Source organism: Vitis vinifera, chromosome 12 (genome assembly GCF_030704535.1).
Source record: "Vitis vinifera cultivar Pinot Noir 40024 chromosome 12, ASM3070453v1".
In the NCBI taxonomy this organism is placed as follows: domain Eukaryota; kingdom Viridiplantae; phylum Streptophyta; class Magnoliopsida; order Vitales; family Vitaceae; genus Vitis; species Vitis vinifera.
The window spans coordinates 1,211,715-1,231,188 of record NC_081816.1 but is presented as its reverse complement, the minus strand read 5'-3'; the positions used below and the strand labels follow the sequence as shown (position 1 = coordinate 1,231,188).

The 19,474-nt window shown below is 32.7% G+C and overlaps 1 protein-coding gene across 5 annotated transcripts; it reads left to right on the top strand.

The window, feature by feature from the left end:
- Positions 1 to 574: 574 nt before the first annotated feature.
- LOC100248855 (persulfide dioxygenase ETHE1 homolog, mitochondrial) lies at positions 575 to 10,786 on the top strand. 5 transcript variants are annotated; one of them, XR_786971.3, is made up of 10 exons: positions 575 to 942; positions 5,290 to 5,418; positions 5,690 to 5,797; positions 8,821 to 8,955; positions 9,078 to 9,119; positions 9,258 to 9,317; positions 9,424 to 9,477; positions 9,921 to 9,945; positions 10,062 to 10,254; positions 10,382 to 10,786. XR_786971.3 is itself a non-coding variant. In XM_010658810.3 (10 exons), exons 1-9 carry the CDS (start codon positions 721 to 723, stop codon positions 10,151 to 10,153), a joined length of 867 nt encoding a protein of 288 aa, XP_010657112.1. In that variant the 5' UTR covers positions 575 to 720; the 3' UTR covers positions 10,154 to 10,180; positions 10,671 to 10,786. The 5 variants fall into 5 exon arrangements, 4 of the variants coding, with proteins under 4 accessions (XP_010657112.1, XP_010657111.1, XP_010657110.1 ...); XM_010658810.3 differs by having other exon boundaries at positions 10,062 to 10,180; positions 10,671 to 10,786; XM_010658809.3 differs by having other exon boundaries at positions 10,062 to 10,180; positions 10,404 to 10,786.
- Positions 10,787 to 19,474: the final 8,688 nt, after the last annotated feature.

The following is a 19,474-nucleotide window of genomic DNA, read 5'->3' as shown; positions in this document are numbered from 1 at the left end:
TTATTTTTATGTTTTTCTAAATGTTTTTTATATTTTAACAAAAGTGAGCTCAACTCAACTACCACACCCCCACCCACAAGCTCTTTTTTTTCCCTTAAATTATTGAAATTAATATACTTACATATGGTTACAAAATCATCATTTATTTAAGAAAATTATAACTGTTATAAAAACTTTAAGATTAAATAATTTTTTTAAATTTAAATAAATTGTGCATATGAAAATTATTTATATATTTAGAATATCGAGTTAATAAAATAAAATATTTTATTAATTGAAAAAATAGCTTTCAAATATGTTTTTTGTTTTACTTACTATAAAAAAAATTATTAACTTAATCAAATATGTTTTTTTTTTTAGAAAAAAAAATTATTTTACAAAATTTAGTCCCAAACACAATTTATTTTATGAAAACACAAAAAACCTTTTTTATAAATTATTTTTCACAACAGTTTTCAAAAACAGCAACTACACGGACCATAATTTTCAAAATCAAGTTTTCAATGGTCTATTTACTAAATAACCCTTTTCTTTTCCTCATCCGGCAAATGACACACAAGTGGGTCTCTATGTACGTGCCGTAACCTTAACTCAGCATTTGGTGTTAATTTGTCACTAACCTCTTGCTCAGGATAGAGCAGTAGTTTCGTGTTTCCACCGGAGTTCCATTTTCTAGGCGGCCAAACAGAGGCCCCATTGGAGATCAAGGACAAAGCGAAAATGCTTCGACTCTCTCTAGCTCCACTCCGTGTAGGCTCATTCTCGGCAATGCCAGCGATGGCCAAGGCCCGTGGCTTCAGGTCACATCGGATGGTGAAGTGTTATTCGACGTCGTTTGGACAGTCATCGAAAAAGCTTTTGTTTCGCCAGCTGTTTGAGCAGGAGTCTTCTACTTACACCTACCTGCTCGCTGACGTCTCTCACCCTGATAAACCCGCACTGGTTAGGTTTTGTTTTCTGAACTTGGTTTGGTTGTTGCTGAGAAGCCGTACAAAAGGGAAATGGGAATTTTGATTTTCAATTGTATGATCTTTGATTTGAATATTCTTTTGCTCAGTTTTTTCAGTAGTCCGTGAGCTTGCGTTAATGTTAATTCTTTGTTTTGGAATATGATTGTAATACATTCGAGTTTATGGTCTTGATTTTTCACCTTTGATCGAGGATAGTATCTTGTTCGAAATTCATTTGGGTGTGTGCTTGTTTTATGAACTTTGCAGAAAATTCCTTTTTTCTAGCTTTAACTTTCATTTGGTTCAGAAAAGAAGCTTAGCGATCGATGGTGATGACTGATGATGCGTATTTGACATGGTGCTTTCAGAAAATTGATTTAGTAAATTCTCCTGAAGATGGACCTATATGTGGAGGACTCCTGCCCTTTTAGGCTTACACCCCCTTGGAGCAATCCTCGAGATGGGCTTTTGCAGCCTTTTGAACCTAGTGATTGCATTCCTCAGCTCTTTCTAGATCTCGAATGTCCTCCGCCCCACCAGGACAATCACACGCTTATTTAGATTTGAACTCACCCTGAGATTGACTCAATACAGAGAATGTTGAATCTTTAAGTGTCTAATTGACCCTTTTCTGTCATATATTGTCACCGGCATGTGGCAGAAATGAACTCCTTCTCCCTTCTCTTAAACCCACTTAAAAGCTCTGCACAGAACTACCTACCGCTGCATCACATTGATAAAAAGGAAAAAAGGATGACAAATCTCGTGTCCCAAGTTTTCTAGAATTTAATATTTTTTATCCAGAAATGCTAAATTCGTTGATATGAATTAATATTTACAAAGAAGAAACAGAAATCCTCCCAGAAGTTTAAACATTTTGATAAAAATCAAGGAAAGTATGTGTAACCTTCTCCTACATAATTCCCAAAACTCCATATGACTCAGTGATGTAATAGTCCTTTACAAAAGAAACCAGCAGCTTTGCTCCCTTTTTGGCTAAAAGATTAACAACACTATTAGCTAAGTGTAGGGGCCCGGAGAAACATCCCAAATCTATAGGGAAATCAATAATTTGGCAAAGCCCAGCATCCAATTTTCAGGGGCCGCTTTCCTCTTTTGATACCCATAAAATAACAATAGTTGATTCCCCTTTCACTAAGAGATAAGAAAGGCTGATATCCTTTCTTGAGATAAACCCCTCAAAATTTATAGGATCTTTGTCTCAATAGCCAAACCTCTCTAGCGGGTTTTCAATATGGTATTTTGATGATATTTTATCTCTCCTTCAATTGTAAGTTGCCCTAGGTTACCCGAAGAACACCCGAGTTTAACATAAAAAGAACCCTCTAGAGGTGGATTTCATACTGGTTGCACATGCTTAAGTATCCTCTTGGACTTAGAAACAAGGATTCCCATCTAGCAAAAGGAGGCTCAAGATTGTGACCTTGTAGATTCCAAAGTTAAAGGTCTAAAGAGAATAGAAGGAAAAAAAAAAACCATATCCCATACCAAATTCACAAAGCTCCACTCATTCTAAAAGGTTTTTGCATTCCTTTCTCAGCAAATTAACTAAATCAAAGTGAGTCTAGCCACATTTCAAAACACACCTTGTCTCTAAGGAGCACCCCTGTTACACCTAAAAAATAAATATGATCTTTCCTGCTCTTGAGGGGTACCTAGTCTCTCCTAACAAGTCTAAACAACCTTTGACAATGCCTCATAACCATCGAGCAATGAAGAAAAGGATGATCGATCTATTCATAACTCTCCAAACACATAACCTTTGACAATGCCTCTAAGGAGCACCCCTGTTACACCTAAAAAATAAATATGATCTTTCCTGCTCTTGAGGGGTACCTAGTCTCTCCTAACAAGTCTAAACAACCTTTGACAATGCCTCATAACCATCAAGCAATGAAGAAAAGGATGATCAATCTATTCATAACTCTCCAAACACATAATATAATGGTTTGACTTTAGAGCTTTACAAGGCTTCTTCATTTGTAGTATGTCATTGGTATTATCTTCTTATTTGTCATAGGTCATGCAAGGACCTTTACTTCAAGAGAGACTTTAGATTTTCAAATGAAATTAGCTAGAAAGATAAGAGACTAGGTTATAGGCCATGAAAGACTTACTTAGATATCTCCAATGCTCAATGCTAAAATAGTAACATCAAAGCTATCTGTTAGTATTGACAATTATTCTCTAGTGCAAATTCTAAAATAGAAGAGCCAAAAAATTTAGCATACTACTCCAATGCATAATGCTAGTGTTTTTTTTGACATTGGAAATAGCAATGCCAAATTTAGCACAAAAAATGGCATTGCCATTTTAACACATAATATGGCATTGCCCATTGGAGCAACAATACTAAAGGCAAATGCTAGATTTTGAGAGTAACATGCCTTTTTGACATCCCATTAGAGATGCTCTTAGAATTGACTTTAGATTTCCAAATGAAATCAATTCGAAAGTTAGAGATTGAGTACAAGGACCTTTGAGAGAGCTAAACTATAGTAATAATAATAAGAATAAAAATGGACTCAAAATTTTAACCTCAAAACCCTCAAACCCTCACATAAGGAAAGATAGGCAAAAAGCACACCTAGGTCAAGAAGGACATAAGGAGAACAACCTCCCATTTTCAGATGAGACAAGTTGTATTAGAAGAGTAAAACTCTTCTTAGAAGAAATAGAAGAAGTTTTAGAAAGAAGAGAGCCCTAACATAAAAGAAATAGAAGAGTTTTTGGATCTCATCACATTTAAAATATTTGAGAATTTATTATACAGGGTTTGGTTCCTTAACCAAAGATTTTTCTAGAGATGAGCTTTTTCAATAATGAATTGAAGTTCAGAGTTGTGGTGCAAAGTAGTTCAAATGGAACATCAACATAACCTCCCAAGGGCAATAGTATGACCATTTAACAATAATGTTAGCATACCATTTGTTGAGATGTGTCGTATATATGCTCATGATGACCCTATTTCGAAAAAAGGTTACCCTTCATAGGAAACCTTCATAAACACTTCTCTTGAAGGGTTTTGTCCCTCAAAGTAATCCTTTTTAAACCTAAGTTTCCTTCTCCCTTTGCCCTGCATCGATCCTAATTAATAAGATGTTCACTCTTCCCCTCATAGCACCTAAAGAAAGAAATTCTCTTCACAAGCTCTCAATCTTAGAATCCCTTTCCCTAAAATCTTGGACATTGAAAGAAAGTAAATGGGGTTATGAAACAAGTAGAACTTCATAAGAGTTATTCTTCCACTTATGGACAAGTAGCCTCAAACTATCAAAATGGGCTTAAGACTCCGTAGATCTTCCAATCTATCTCTAGAAAAGAAAATTGTCTCATTTTTTGAGTTGCCAATGAAACACCTTCATTCCATTTCTAATCTCTAGGACATGTTCTAAAATGATACACACTTTAGCTCTTAACATCAATATACTTGCTACATTTGGTAAAATGCTAAAAAATAAGGGTGAGTATGGATTGAATTGACTTAACCCTCTCATTACCTTAGGGTACTACTTTGCACATTCATTCACTAAAACTAGAAAACTAATTGATGGCAAGCACCTAGGGAAGGTAGGTGTGCCTAATTCACTAAAACTACTTTGCACATTCTATGAAGCCAGATTCTATTTTACATATCATTGGTCATTGGGGTAACTGATTTAGGTTTTCAAATAAAAAGAAGAAACATTATCTGCAGCAAGAGTATGAATCTCCCTCATCAATGAGTAAGACACCAAGGACTTTGGCCTCTAGAGGAGGCACAAAAATTTATATCCAAGAAATCTCTTCCTTGATCAGGGTTTTAACACCCAAACTGGAAACCCAATTAAACATTCTCGAAGAGCTGAAAACACAATTTAATAGCCATCACTACCATTCAGGCTGGAAAAGACCAAAATCATCACCCCTCCACAGTCTCTAATAAAGCCCCCTATGCAAAATTAATCTGGAATCCTAAATGCATCTGTCAAAGTTCTTCTTGAAATGACTTCTTTGATTACCAGTGCAAACACCTTTTCATTCCAAAGAGATGAAACTTGGTGGAATGCTGAGGAACACCTCAGTGAGAAGATGCCTGAAGAGACATAGGAATGAACTTTATCCCACATCTCTGCCATGGGTGAATCTTCCTAAAAATCCTTGCTTTTTGCTCCAACCAGAATGCTCTATCCAGAAAAATTGCTTGCCCTATTTCAGTTATCACAATACCCAAGTGATGACTTTTATGCATAGGCTCAACATTCCACTCACTTATACATTAATTTCTTCATTAGCATATATTCTGAAATACATGCTAACTGAGTTCATTTATCTGCAGTTGATTGACCCAGTCGACAAGAAAGTGGAGAGGGACCTTTCCCTTGTGAAAGAACTAGGATTGAAGCTCATTTATGCAATGAATACTCATGTACATGCTGATCATGTTACCGGAACTGGGCTGATAAAGGTTTCTAACATTCTTAGTTCTGTTTAACTGTTTTCTCAGTATTGCTGCAGGTTTCTAACATTTTCAATGCTGTTTAACTCTTTTTTCAGTATTGTTGCATGTTCATTCACACACATACACGCATACTCTCTCTCATAGTATGTAGAGGTTGATTCTTATTCTTTTCTTGATATGATTCATTCACAAAAAAATTCTCTCATTGCATTTTTGAAAGTCTTATATCAAATGGTAACTCACTCTCGCTCTCTCTCTCTTCCTCCTTTTTTTGCAGACTAAAGTTCCTGGTGTAAAATCTATAATTTCTAAAATGAGCAAATCAAAAGCTGATCTTCTGGTTGAAAATGGTGATAAAATCTATTTTGGAGATCTGTATCTGGAGGTAAGGGCATGGTTCATGTATTTTCTTTAAGATGAACAGGGGAACTGCTTGTGTTTTGTGTATTTATAGTTTTTTTTTTCCTTATAAGAACCACACTGGAAAGTTCAGGACTTGATTTTCAAATTTTTGAAGAACCTATGGTCTAGATGTACTGACTTTCTAGTTTCTGTTTTAGGTGCCGGGCAGTTGCTATACATTTTACTCCTGATATTTCTAGAACAATAATTGTTGCATTACTAATGCCTCCCTAATTAGGCATTTGAAGCAATTTGTATTGTGTTGTTATACTAATGAAAAGAACATAATAAGAGATGCTGCTTGGGTTTGGGCCTAAAACAAACTTGGTTGATTTGTTGCATGGCCTCAGAACCTAAAGCTGCTAGTGGTTTAGGAATTTGTAATGTGGGTTGAAGTAATAGGAATCAGTTAATGAGTGGCTGTGCATAGTTCATAAGGAAACAAATTTCCTTACACCATTAAGTACATATTAGAGAGACTATTTAGGTGGATTGGATCCTCGTATTACAGCTTGTGGAGAGCTATATGCTCCTAGAGTCTGATTACCAGAGAAATTCTTTGTATCTCTTCCCAAAAGGCAGATTTTGGGAGGATCTGCTTGTAAGGATGTATTCCTGTGCAAGTAGCCTTCTCTTGTTCATATCTGCCCTGATGGGCTTTCTGGAATTTGTTCTTGACCCAACAAAGCTGAATGATTGTAAATTTATTTCACTCTCTGGGCTGCTCAATAACAATAATATGTTAATTTATTTCTAGTTTGGACTCTGGAGGTGCACCGGTTTTTCTCCTTCGAATGTTTCTTCCATTCTCTTTGAGTTTTCCCATTTCACGAGTCACCTTATTTTGCTAAATAGAATTTGTTCTTGTAGAATGCATCCCAAGTCTCTGTTGCATGGTATGGATGCAGTTATTGGTACATGAGATGTCTATGAGTTGTTGAATTCAGGGATTGCTTAAAAGATAAGGCGATGCAGGTGTACTTTGGAATTAGTTTGCCTTCTCTCATTAACACAAGCCCAAAAACAGAGGCAGCATCTCCTGTGCAGTCAACCGTTTTTCTTAATTATACCTCTTCTTTTCAGAAACCTGCCCTAAGTAATCACATCATCCATGGTACATATATTTTATTTCTAGATAATCCAATATTGAGAATTATGGTTTAGAAAAATAAATTTAAGCCAGATGATGACGACATGATGTCAGGAACTTCAATGTTTAATTATCAGCAGGTGACACTGTTATTTTGTAGTTGCATATATCTACTTCTCTATATTCATAAGCTATGATATAATTATTTGTTACTGGATTCGTTGAAGTTCCAAATATCATGTTTCATTATCCCACTTCTAAGCTTGTAGGATTTACCCTTTAGTAAAATTTTTGCATGCCTTTTAAATTTTCATGTAGCGCTCTGCCATGGATGTTAGAAGAAAGTAGTAACTATCTTCGATTCCTGGTATCGTTTGGAGTAGCAAATAGAGGTTCTAAGAAAAATTTAAAAAACACCCTCAAGACAGTAAATAGAATCTCAAAATGCCCTTTGGCATAAACTCTTCACAATAGCTAATTTCAATTGAGTTCCCCCTTAGAGAATTGGAGATATGATGGTTATTTCATTTAGAGGGTTGAGGAATTCAATCAGAGGTAAGACTCTTTGGCATATCGCTTGCCTCACTGTACTGTGGATTGTGTAGCAAGAGCGAAACGCTAGGATTTTTGAGGATAAGTACCAAAGAGAAGGGATGTCGTGGGATCTTCTTCACTTCTACTCCTCCTTTTGGGCCTCTTTAACTGTCGCTTTTAGAGGAATCCCACTTAAGGTTATTCAACTAAGTTGGACATCGGTTTGTAATTCGAAAGGGGTGGATAACGTTTGAAAGAGTTTGGTTTTGGTTTCTTGTGATATTTTGTACATGTCTTGATCTGTAGTTATCATTGTATAGTGGAGGAGAATGGTCCTATTTTGATCAAGTTTTGTATTTGTGGGAAGGACCTCTCATCCTTCTCATGAACTTTACTTTTTTTCTTTTTTTTGATAGACAAAGGCAGATTGAATTAATTAACACCTAAAAACAGTGGGCGAACCCCAAGTATACAGGCAGTATACAAGCAAAACCCAAACAGGCTGCAAAAAGGAGAAACAAGACCTACAATAGGGATGTTAGTCTCCATTAAGGACACCCAAAAAGTCAAAAAAATAAAAAAAGTGAACGGGTAAAGAGCTTCCTTAGACTTTGATCAGACATCTCTTCCTCCTAAAAAGTTCTTCGATTTTGTTCTCCCCAAATACACGAAAAAAGACAAATCGGAGCCAATCTCCACATTGATCTTTTATTCTTCCTCAGCCCCTTAACTTTCCATTCTAGAAAGAGATTTCTCACTGAATCCGGGAACACCCAAACCAATCCGAAAAAGTTAATATCACAGTCCAAAGCATTCTTGTCCAAAAGAAGTTTACTATTATCAATATATATTTTATTTCTGATAAAATTTTGAACAGTACTTTCCTGAGGAAAGAGTTTTTTTAATTGTTTATTAAAAAATAACCCCAATTAGGTGAATTTCACATGCATCATGCATCATTACCATTTTGTAAGAGAAAAAATGTCATTTTGCATCCACTGTAGTATATCCTGTAATTTTATAAGGCACATTTTTTTAGATTTTTTTGGTGGTATATGGTGAATCAAGATGTCCTTTGGTGTTTAATATCAAGTCTACTTATCATAAAATATATATTTAGCCTCCAAGTAGGGCTTGTTTCGTTATGTTGTTTTTTGAGGGTTGGTAGCTTTGTATACTTCCTGTATGCCTTGAGGCTATTGGCCGTTTTATATATATCATTTGCTTATCAAAAAAAAAAATATATATATATATATATATCAAGTCAAAATGCAAATACTACCCCGTTATTGCAGAATTTTCATCTTTTATGAGTATGGAGTTTGAAAGTTGTTAATTCGATCTTCGAGAACTTTATTTTTTCCTATTTCCTTTTGCTGCAGGTTCGTGCTACTCCTGGTCATACAATAGGTTGTGTCACCTATGTTACAGGAGATGCCCCTGATCAACCTGAACCAAGGATGGCTTTCACTGGGGATGCCTTGCTGATTCGTGGATGTGGAAGAACGGATTTTCAGGTTTAATGTAGTTATTAAATATTTACAGGCTGAAAGTGTGAAGAATTTGTTTCATTTTTAAAAGAGAACTTTTCTAAAAGATTCTCAAGGAGCATTGTTTAATCTTTATAATTGACTCACAGGGTGGATGTTCACATCAACTCTACAATTCGGTGCATTCACAGGCAAGAACATGAAGCAGAGTGGGCATTTTTTTTCATGGGAAAGAAAATTGAAAAAACCTTCTATGTATTTGGTATTTCAAACACCATTATGGTACAGTTACACTTCTCTTTTTCTAAAAATTTTTCTTATCAATCCAGATTTTCACATTGCCCAAAGACACATTGATCTACCCTGCTCATGATTACAAGGGATTCACTGTATGTAACCATCCTCTCTCTCTCTCTCTCTCTCTCTCTCTCTCTCTCCTGGAACATGTAAATTGTTTAATTATCAACTTATGCAATGACTATGCTTGAGATGTAGGTAAGTACTGTGGGGGAGGAAATGCTCTATAATCCTCGGTTAACAAAAGATGAGGTAATTCTTTCAGCCAGAATTGTTGCTTTCATATTTTCTTTTATTTCTCATTTATCTTTCTGGTTATTACCAAATGGATTATGATTCTATGGACACCATTGCCTACCTTTTGTTGGTTAACCTGTCCTTGTTCAATGAATGCTATCCAATTTGGCTTGTTCATTAAAGTGAATGACATTCACAATAATCTAACATAGTCATGTTATTTTAAATAAAATGATTCTCCTGTTGAGATTTTACAAAAACACTGCTGGAATTTGAAAGCATTTGATGAAAAAAAGGATATATCTAACCTTTAAGATAATTAGCTGATTAAATTGGGTTTTTGATGAGCAAAGACTTGGAAAAATATCAATTAAACATTTTTTATTTACCTAGATCTTGGCCAAACTTCTCTTATCTTCCTAATTGTTTTTTTTTTTATTCTGGATCTCCTTTTGCAGGAAACATTTAAGGATATCATGGAAAGTAAGTAAAAACTATCTGGCAGGGGAAAACCATGATAAATCTGTTACTCCTATTTTAAACTGCCCTTTAATATTTTCTACATGGCCCCTTAAGAGTGTGAATTAATTGTTTTTCAGATTTGAATCTATCTTATCCAAAAATGATTGACTTAGCTGTCCCTGCAAATATGGTTTGTGGGTTGCAAGATCTCTCTGCAAAGGGTGCTTAAGCTCTTTTTGACTAGATGCATGGTCAGGTATGGTTTTGAACTGCATTATTAAAAGAATTCAGGCATGGCTGTGAAGATGATAGGCAAGTGGAATATTCACTGTGAGTTTTCAGAGGATGGATTACAATAACATTTTTCAATCAAAAAATGAAAGGAAAAAAAAAATGTATTGTATGCTGAAGAGATACTCAAATAACTTGCATAATCATTTTTCCATGCTCTTTTCAGAAAATTTCATAAATATTGGCAGATTTTGGAGCTCTGATCTTGTAGAATAATACTTCCTGGTCATTTGAAAAAGCAAGCTATTGGAGGCTTTCCAGACTGAAAGATTAGTTAGAGCATGTGATTTTACTATGAATTTCCAGATTGATCGTTTGGGAGCACATTTTAAGAAGAAAATGAAAACTCTGAAGTCCTGATCAATTGATTATATGCTGGCCTGCTTTATTTCGAAGAGGTGATAAACCTAGGTTGATCTGTGAGAGCCTTCTTTATTTCTTTTTTCTTTTTGTAGAATCATACTCATGAACGGCTGAAGGGGAAAGCAATTAGCATCTTTTGACTTTGAACCAACACTGTAAAGGATGCCAACTTTATCTGTTTAACAATGAGATTTACTGAATTTGGTAATGTATAATGTCCATAATGTTGTAAATGCTGACAAAACTACTTTCTTTTCCCTAGCAATTTTCTTAAAAAAGGAAAAAAAAAAAAGGTAAAAAGCTGTGAAAGTTTGAATTGAGAGAGAGAGAGAGAGAGAGAGAGAGAGAGAGAGAGAGAGAGAATGAGTTTCAGATTTCATGAGAACTATGTCTGAACTAAATTATGTAAACTTTCAATTGAATTGGCTGGTTGGAAGTCACTGATGTCCATATCTGTTGCTTTTTAGCACCCAGACAATTGAGGGTGCACTTTGGTACAGGGAAAAATGATTTATGTAAAGTTTCAATTGAATCAGCTGGTTGGAAGCCATTGGTGTACATGTTTCTTGCTTTTTAGCAACCAAGACAATTGAGGGTTTACAGGGAAAAATTATGGTATTATTAAGTCTCCTTCGATAATGTTCCCAAGCCTCCAGTAAGATGCTACATGAAGGAAATATATAGCCTACAATTAATTTTCTATCTTTTTTTCTTGATATGAAACTGAGAAATATTGTCAGAATTTGTTTCACTTGTTGTTGGCTGCAGATGGTTCTTCCACTTGATAATACTTTGGGAGTGTAGACCCAAGCAAGTGCTGAAACCTGTAAGTGTTTCTACGAGGCACATTTAAAATGTTAATATGCAAGCCACCCACCATCACTGTAAACATTTGATCTTAAAGGCATTCTGTTTTATCCCAACTTGATAATCCATCTCTGGGTGGTTCTGTTCCTTGCCCTTCACTTACCATCAATTGATCTGCTCTCCATCTGCTTTACAACCTACTGTACTTACTACTTAGCAATCTGTTTCACTTTGCTTTTGGGTTTTTAAAAAGGAGAACCAACCAAGCTTTATTAATCTTCTTCCATGACTTCTGAAACATGCTTACTTTTAAGTATTTGTGCAAGGAGCCTAGAGTATAGAATTTACTTTGGGGATCTCTTCTCACGACTCACAGCCCTTCCTAATTCTAATCTTGAGGTAGGAAGCTTTTGCAGGATGTTAAAGCTGAAGTCAAAGGCCCAATTTTTAAAATATTAGAATTGTAAAAGTTCTATTAAATGGAAAAGAACTTTTTCAAAAAGTTAAAATAGGGTTTTTTTTTTTAAATAATAATTTTTTATTTTTATATTTTTAAATTGGAAATACATAAGAGTTTCAAAAATTTGTTGAGATTGAATTTATTTTTGTTTTAATTTTTATCTTTGGCTTTTTATTATTCAAACAAAGCTTTTATCTATAACAAAATTTTGAATTATAAGATTAGTGAAAAGAGTTTTAGAATGGGTTTGGTAGTGATTTTAGAAAGTATTTTGAGATTTTCTTACACTTGAAAATTTTTATCTTTCAAGTATTAAAAAAAGTTAAAAACACTTCCTAAAATTGTTACCAAACACACACTTAGTCAATACGTAGAAAGTGTTTCTAAAAACAGTTTTTTTAATAATAGATTTTGAAAATTATTTTTTAATATTTTATAAAATAAAAATTTGTCTGAAAACCTAAAATATTCTTAACCTATTTTTTATATTCTAAAATACATTTTAAAAATAACTTTGATATGCAGTGTTTTTATTTTTAATCATTCTTTGATTTGTATTATTATTCTTGAAAACGATTATTAAAAAACAAGTAAAAATGACCTAAACCGGTTGAAAGATGTTATATGAAAATACTATATATATATATATATATATATATATATATATATATTAAATAGAAAAGAATGTGTTTTCTTGCTTTATTGTTTTGGAAAATAGAAAACCGTTTTCAAAAAATGGTTATTAAATAATGCCTCATGCATCAAGCATTTTTGCTCAGTTTTGTATGGAAGTGCTTTAATAACAATCAAATATATTATAAAAACTTCAATAGGTAGAACTAGCTTTTAGCAATTAAAGCTTTGCCCCTGCGGGTGGGGCTAAAACAAGGAGTAATATGTTCTTTTTAAACCTTGGTTGTTAGTTTGGCTCTCTGTTTCAAAGTCGCACCTTTCTTAAATCAGAGCCCATGTGTGAGGGTGACTGAAAAGCTTTTACCTTGTGTTTGAAGCAAACAACTTTCTGAACAAATTTTCAAAAAAAATGGCTTCTGTCGTAAATCCGTCAAACTTGATCTTTTGAGTAAAAATGATTAAGAACAAACAGTTTTTAAAGAGTCCCTTAGGTCTGTTTGGTTCATGTTTTCAAGAATCGTTTTCTGTTCTTGAAAATAAAAAACACAAAAAACTTGTTTAGGGAAGGGAGGTGTGTTTTTATTTTTTGTGTTTTTCATGTTCTCAAAAACCACTTTTTTGAGAATAAGAAAAAAATGTTTTCATTGTTTTTCACTGTTCAAAGAACAGATTGTTTTTCGTGTTATTTTTTCCTTTCTTTTTGTGTTTCCACAAAGGTGAGTTATACCCGATCACCACACCCTCACATGTAAACATTTTCTTTTTTCCTTAAATTATTAAAATTAATATACTTACATATGGTTATAAAGTCATCATTTGTTTAAAAAAATTATAACTAGGGTAAAAATTTTAAAATGATTTTTTTTTAATTTAAATGAATTATCCATGTGAAAATTATTTATATATTTATAATATCAAGTTAATGAAAAAAACACTTTATTAATTAAAAAAAAAAAAAACTTTGAAACATGTTTTTTTATTTATTCTAAAAAACTTTTTTATTAACTCAACCAAATATGTTTTTTTTTGTTTTTGATAACAAAAACTGTTTTCTAAAATTTAGTTTCTAAACACAATTTTTTTTTTCTAAAAACACATAAAGTTGTTCTCAAAAACTGCTTTTCATAACAATTTTCAAAAACATCAATTAAACAAGCCCTTATATTCTACCCCATGTCTTGTTTTTTCCAAAAAGAAAAACTGTTTTTCAAAAACAATTTTTGAAAAACGCCTTAGATCACATTATTACCCCATGTAAGGTTTCTACATCTGTGCAGTGTCGAGGGTTTCATCTTTCCCACGCTGGTCCAAAGCCTAAAAGCCAGCACAAACCATTTGTGACGTCAAGATGAAGACCATCTCTCTTACCGTATGAAAATGGGACTCACTCCTTGTATTTTCTTCTAATGTTGTGCATTTCTTTGATTTGGTCAATGTGTCGTTAAATTCTAAGCCTTTAATATGTATCTTCTCCCACAAGTTAAAACACATTAGACTTTGTTGTGTTGTTTAGAGTCTTCATTCTTAGCCACACCTCCAACACGAAACCATTTACATAATCAATCCCACCGCCACTCTCGACATGATTCACACTGCAATTTTATTTTTCCTTTTTTCCTTTTTTCCTTTTTTTTTTGGTTGACTTTTTCTTTTTCTTTAAGGGTTTAAGCTGCTTTCAACTAAAAAATAATGATTGATAAACTTGTTTGGTTATGCTAGTAGAGCCTATGCGTAGAGCTTGCTTCGACATTGGTATATATAGATAAAAGTAAGAAAATTTAATATTACGGGTCTTGAATTTTATATCTCGGTCGTTGAAAATATATTACAGATGAAGCACGTAAGCAATAGGATTAGATAAAAATAATAATAATATTAGATATAAACATTGAGATTAAAATACATATATGATATGATTTGATTGATTATATTTTTCAATGTATATCAACTGAGTATCGTAGTTGAACTCCTATTTCTAATATTTTTAGTTCTTCTTATGAGAAAGTAATCGAATCCCAATAGTTTAAGTTGATAAAAGGTAGATTTTTGAGGCAAAATGAAACGTGATAGCGTGTTGGGAATGCTACAAAGACCACCCACTTGATGTGTCAAAGTAAAACACTTGCACACATTATCATGGTTTGTTTTGTTTTTACTATATAGTTTATTTGAAAACATGGTTTAGAACACAAAACTAAAGGGGACAAAAACACCATAATCAAAGCAAGGAGCCTTCGGCTTTCACAATCGTATATAGAAAAACTCTACCTCTTTGAATTTAATTTGGTTGTCCCATTGAGTAGGTGATGGGTTAGTTGGTTGTTGAGATGGGATGCGTATGATGTGTACTAAGAGACACCTCTTAATGAGCTCTCCCTTATTCTCAACCTCATGGTTTGGACTTCTTTTGGCATGTGCCTAACTTGGATGAGTAGCCCCATATGTGAGCTCCACCTTCGCCCTCATTCAAATCCATGATGTTACCACTATTATTTTTTGAAAAAGGGTTATTACATAAATTGATAATCTCTTTTCTTACTTCATTATTATAATTTATTATCTATTTCATCATAATAATATACAATTTATGAATTTTAAAGCATTCCATTACAATATCGGAAGGTATTTTTTTAGCAGATATAAAAAAATTACCTGCAATCATGTGGTATCATGTAGATTTCTTCGAGTTTTATTTGTTTATACCTGAATACATTTTTATCTTCATCTAATAGTCTAAATTTTATTACATACATTTATGATTCAGAGGGGGTTTGATGAATACTAATTCGATACCTTAATTTTTATTTTTTAAAATATTAATATGAAAATAATCATAAGTTGATGTTGAGGCATCATATATTACATAAGAAATATGTGATAAAAGTAACAATAAGCATATACTTATGCCTATTATTTTGATTATTATTTTCGGCTTTCAAAGGTGGGAAAGTCAATATATTAGCCATATTAAATATATATATATATTATTTAAATATTATATTTTTATTAAAATTTGAGCACCTCCACCTTGAAAAAGGAATTGAGGAGTTTGGTAGAGAGTGTCATTTCAAAGTGAGAAGCACATGGGAAAGGAGACAAGGCCATACACCATGGGCTAAGTGAGAAACTCAAGGAAACAATCTCCCCTTATACATATATTATAGAAGCTTATTAAAATCATATCATTGGAGTCAACAACATTACATTATACATTCCAATGGTTCACTCCTACCAAATACCATAAAATGTGATGAAATTACGCATACCCAAAACAAATAAAACAAAGTCATGTCCAAGCTACCATTAGTCTCCCCATCTCTCTCTCTCTCTCTCTCTCTCTCTCTCTCTCTCTTCTTCCCAATTTTCTAGGTCTGAAATAGGGTTTTGGCTTTTATAGACTAAGAAATTCTAGAGAAGTTAATGGCAGACATTCCCCATATGTAAATGGTGTAATGCCCTTGGAATGCCTGAATTCCATCTTAATTGAATGCCAATTCCGAACCATGTTTGACCTGGAAACTTGTGTACAAGGCTTCTTTTTTACCAACAGACTTCAACACATTTATCAAGCTTGTCATGAAAGCCATTCATGAAGATGAGAAGACTTCTCTTTTCTTTTTCTTTTTCTTTTTCTTTTTCTTTTTTTTTAATAAGGAAATTTACATGAAGAAGAGGATTTTATTTAGTACCTTAGAAAATTCTAATTTTTAAATTTTTACATAAAATTTTTTAGTAAAATATCTTGCTATTTATAGTAATAATTTCTATCATACCTTTTATGGTTTAAGCACATACATGTAAATGATGTATTTCTATTTAATATTAAATTTTAAGTGGGAATTTTTTTTTTCTTTTTTTTATATTAAATTTGAATAGATTTTAATTTAATTTAAATTTGGATAAAGCTAAATGCTTGAAATTATGGGCTGAAAATATTTGAAAATTAAGGTCTAAAAATGATAAGATTTTGACATTTTTTATAATAGACATTATTTGAAAAGTTGAAAAAGAGAATGAAAACACTTTGAATGAATCAAATGAAAATTCAAACCTACTTTTATCAAGATTTTGATTTTTCAACTATTCTAATTTTATATACCAAACATGCCATTACATTATTTTAAGAAAAAAATGACGTCCTTAGCAAATTAATTTTTTTTCGAATTGTTTTATTAATAATTAAAATAAGACATATTGTAATTATTTTATTTCAAAAGTAAGAGATTGTATTTTGTTAGAAAGAAAAAAATTGCTTTGTTAATTTTATTTCATTTTATTAAGGAAAAAAATTCTTATTTTTTGTATGACAAATAATTACATTTACGAAGTTAGGCACGAAGAGGATTCAAGGGGACAAATGTAAGTCAAAAAGTAACATTTAGTTTAATGGTTGGTTTATTTCTCTTTGAAACCGAGGTCATGGGATTAAAAACTCATATTGCATAATAATATTTTAATCCCTAGCTAAATTGGCCGGTGTGTGGAGTGACCCTTGTGGTCCATGGAGTGAGCCAGTTTGAAAGATAATTGAATTTACATAGGTTTATGAGGACAGCATTATTAATTATTATAATGTGTTACCTAAGAAATAAAATAAAAATAAATGTTAGAGGGTCAATGGTCTTGGCTGCTTAAATTATTTCCAAAGGGGTGCACATCCTTTGAAATGAGTTAGGTGGAGAAAGCCTTTAGTGAAGGATGATGGTTACGATGATGGAAGCAATTCCATTACTAAATAAAATAAAATTATTTTGATAGTTGAAAGGAGACTAATTTACAATGTATTGCGTAATCAATGATTTATTTTTAATTTTTTTAATTATTTTAATAAAATAATTAAATGTAATAAAAATTATTGAAACTTTGTGAGGACATGGAAATTCCTTGTCATGTTGAAAGGTTAAAAGAGTGATGCCCTACCTCCGCATTTTGTCTACCATGACGCTCTTGCAAGGCCACCCCGTGATGCCCCTATAGGACCCTACCTCCATGATGCCCTTGGTTAGCTTGACCCACCATAGTAGAAGTAATCATACATGCCTACACAACGATAACCAATTGTAGAAGTCTCTTAAAAATAAAAAATAAAAAACACTTACGATCTTTGTTGCAAAGTTTAGACGACGATTAACGACTGATCACTCACCAATAGAAGGGCTCTAATTCTTGGCAATGGGAGGATCAAGCCAACTAACTTAGGGATGACATTGGGTCACATAATCACTAGAGCAACAACAACCTTAATTCCCATACTGATGTACTTAACCATCATATCATGCTCGTCATTGCTAGAAATAAGATTGATCTTCTTAAGATAGAACCTTTAAAAGTATAGCATGTTGTAACAAACTTGATTTATTATTTTATACGATTTCAATTATTCTATTCCACTTGCATTGTTTATATGACCATTTATTTATTTGAGCATTTATATTTATATCACTTGTATTATACATGACTTAAGTATATTAGGAATTGTAAAAAAAAAAAATATATTCAAGTTATGAGTTTTTTACAAGATGATAAATTGTTCACTACTCATTCATGTACTTGGACAATTCCTTAGAAGTCATAGTACACCACTTCCAAAGTAGTGGAATGATTTGTCTTGGTCATCGAGATAAATGTCTCATGGTATGTGTATTAATGTATATGGTTAGACATTGAATATGACCTATGGAGAGTCACGACTGAATGACTATCAGATTATCATGATTTCTTCAAGCTATTGTGTTGCATGAGTTCTTAACTTTGAGAGAATATTACACTAGTGCTTAAGTTATGAGTGACTTTGATTTTACAGGTTTGATTTTAGTATGATCATATATTCCTTATGGATTGAATGATTAATGGTTTAAGTAATTACTAATATATATTCTCAATGGAGATATCATGATATCTCATGGGTTTGAAATAATGTCTCCTTAGTTGATCTTAAGTATTTATGATCATAAAATCTATGACTATAATAATTTCTTTAGTGGAATTTAACATGTATTCTTAATGGATAAGCGTATGTCAATTGATCATGATATAGATAGATATAAGACTCAAGGATTAGAAAGGTAATCCTGAAAGATTGATAACTATTATCTAGTTGGATTATTGACATAAATTCATGAGGAATTTGCATGTAATGAATGGTAAGTCATGGACTTGAATAAGTAATTAATTTTATCTCAATAGGATACAAAAGTTCAATTAGCTCTCTTTAGTGGAATGAAGAGACAATTTTAAAATTATGACTCTAAAGGAGTAAATATTTTTCTACGAGTCCCATTGATTCCTGCTCGAGTTCATATTCCTAGTGACACTTATTATTGAGAAAATTATATTTTAATTCAATGAATTATATTGTGTGCATTAGGGGTGCAATAAGTTGCACAAGGTTGCACTAAAACATATGATTAATTGTTTGTTGGGATTTATTTGTGTTATTTAATTAATTGAAATCCATATTATTAGCTAATTAATTAAATATGACCTTATAGGCTAGGTCAAGTGACCTTCGCCCATGTCTTGCATCTAGTCACTTAAACCCATCTCTAGCTTATATAAACCCTTTTAGGGTTTGGGTTTAAACTAATTCTTACTCTTATATCTTTTAGAAAAAACCCAAGTCTTCATTTTCCTTACAAGAGAAGACTGCTCTTCTCTAAGTGCCAAGATCCAAGTAAGAGTCATTAGGTGGAAGACACACAATATCTTTGAGAGCTTCACCAAATTAGAAAAATATGGTTTGGAAACATCCAAACCTAAAGGTATAGTTTTTTAACCTTAAAAAGATTTAATTTTTGAATTGTTATGGCTTCTACTATATAAGATCTAAGATGCCAACAAGTCTTCCCTTCAAAAAACTCATTGACAATTTGAGGGGCAATTAAGACTTTTAGGTCTGAATCAACATCCACACTTGGGAAAAAGAAGGATAGTTTAGAACGATTGACCCATGCACAATGGTCTTAAGATGACTAAGTGCAAGATGCTACCATGGGG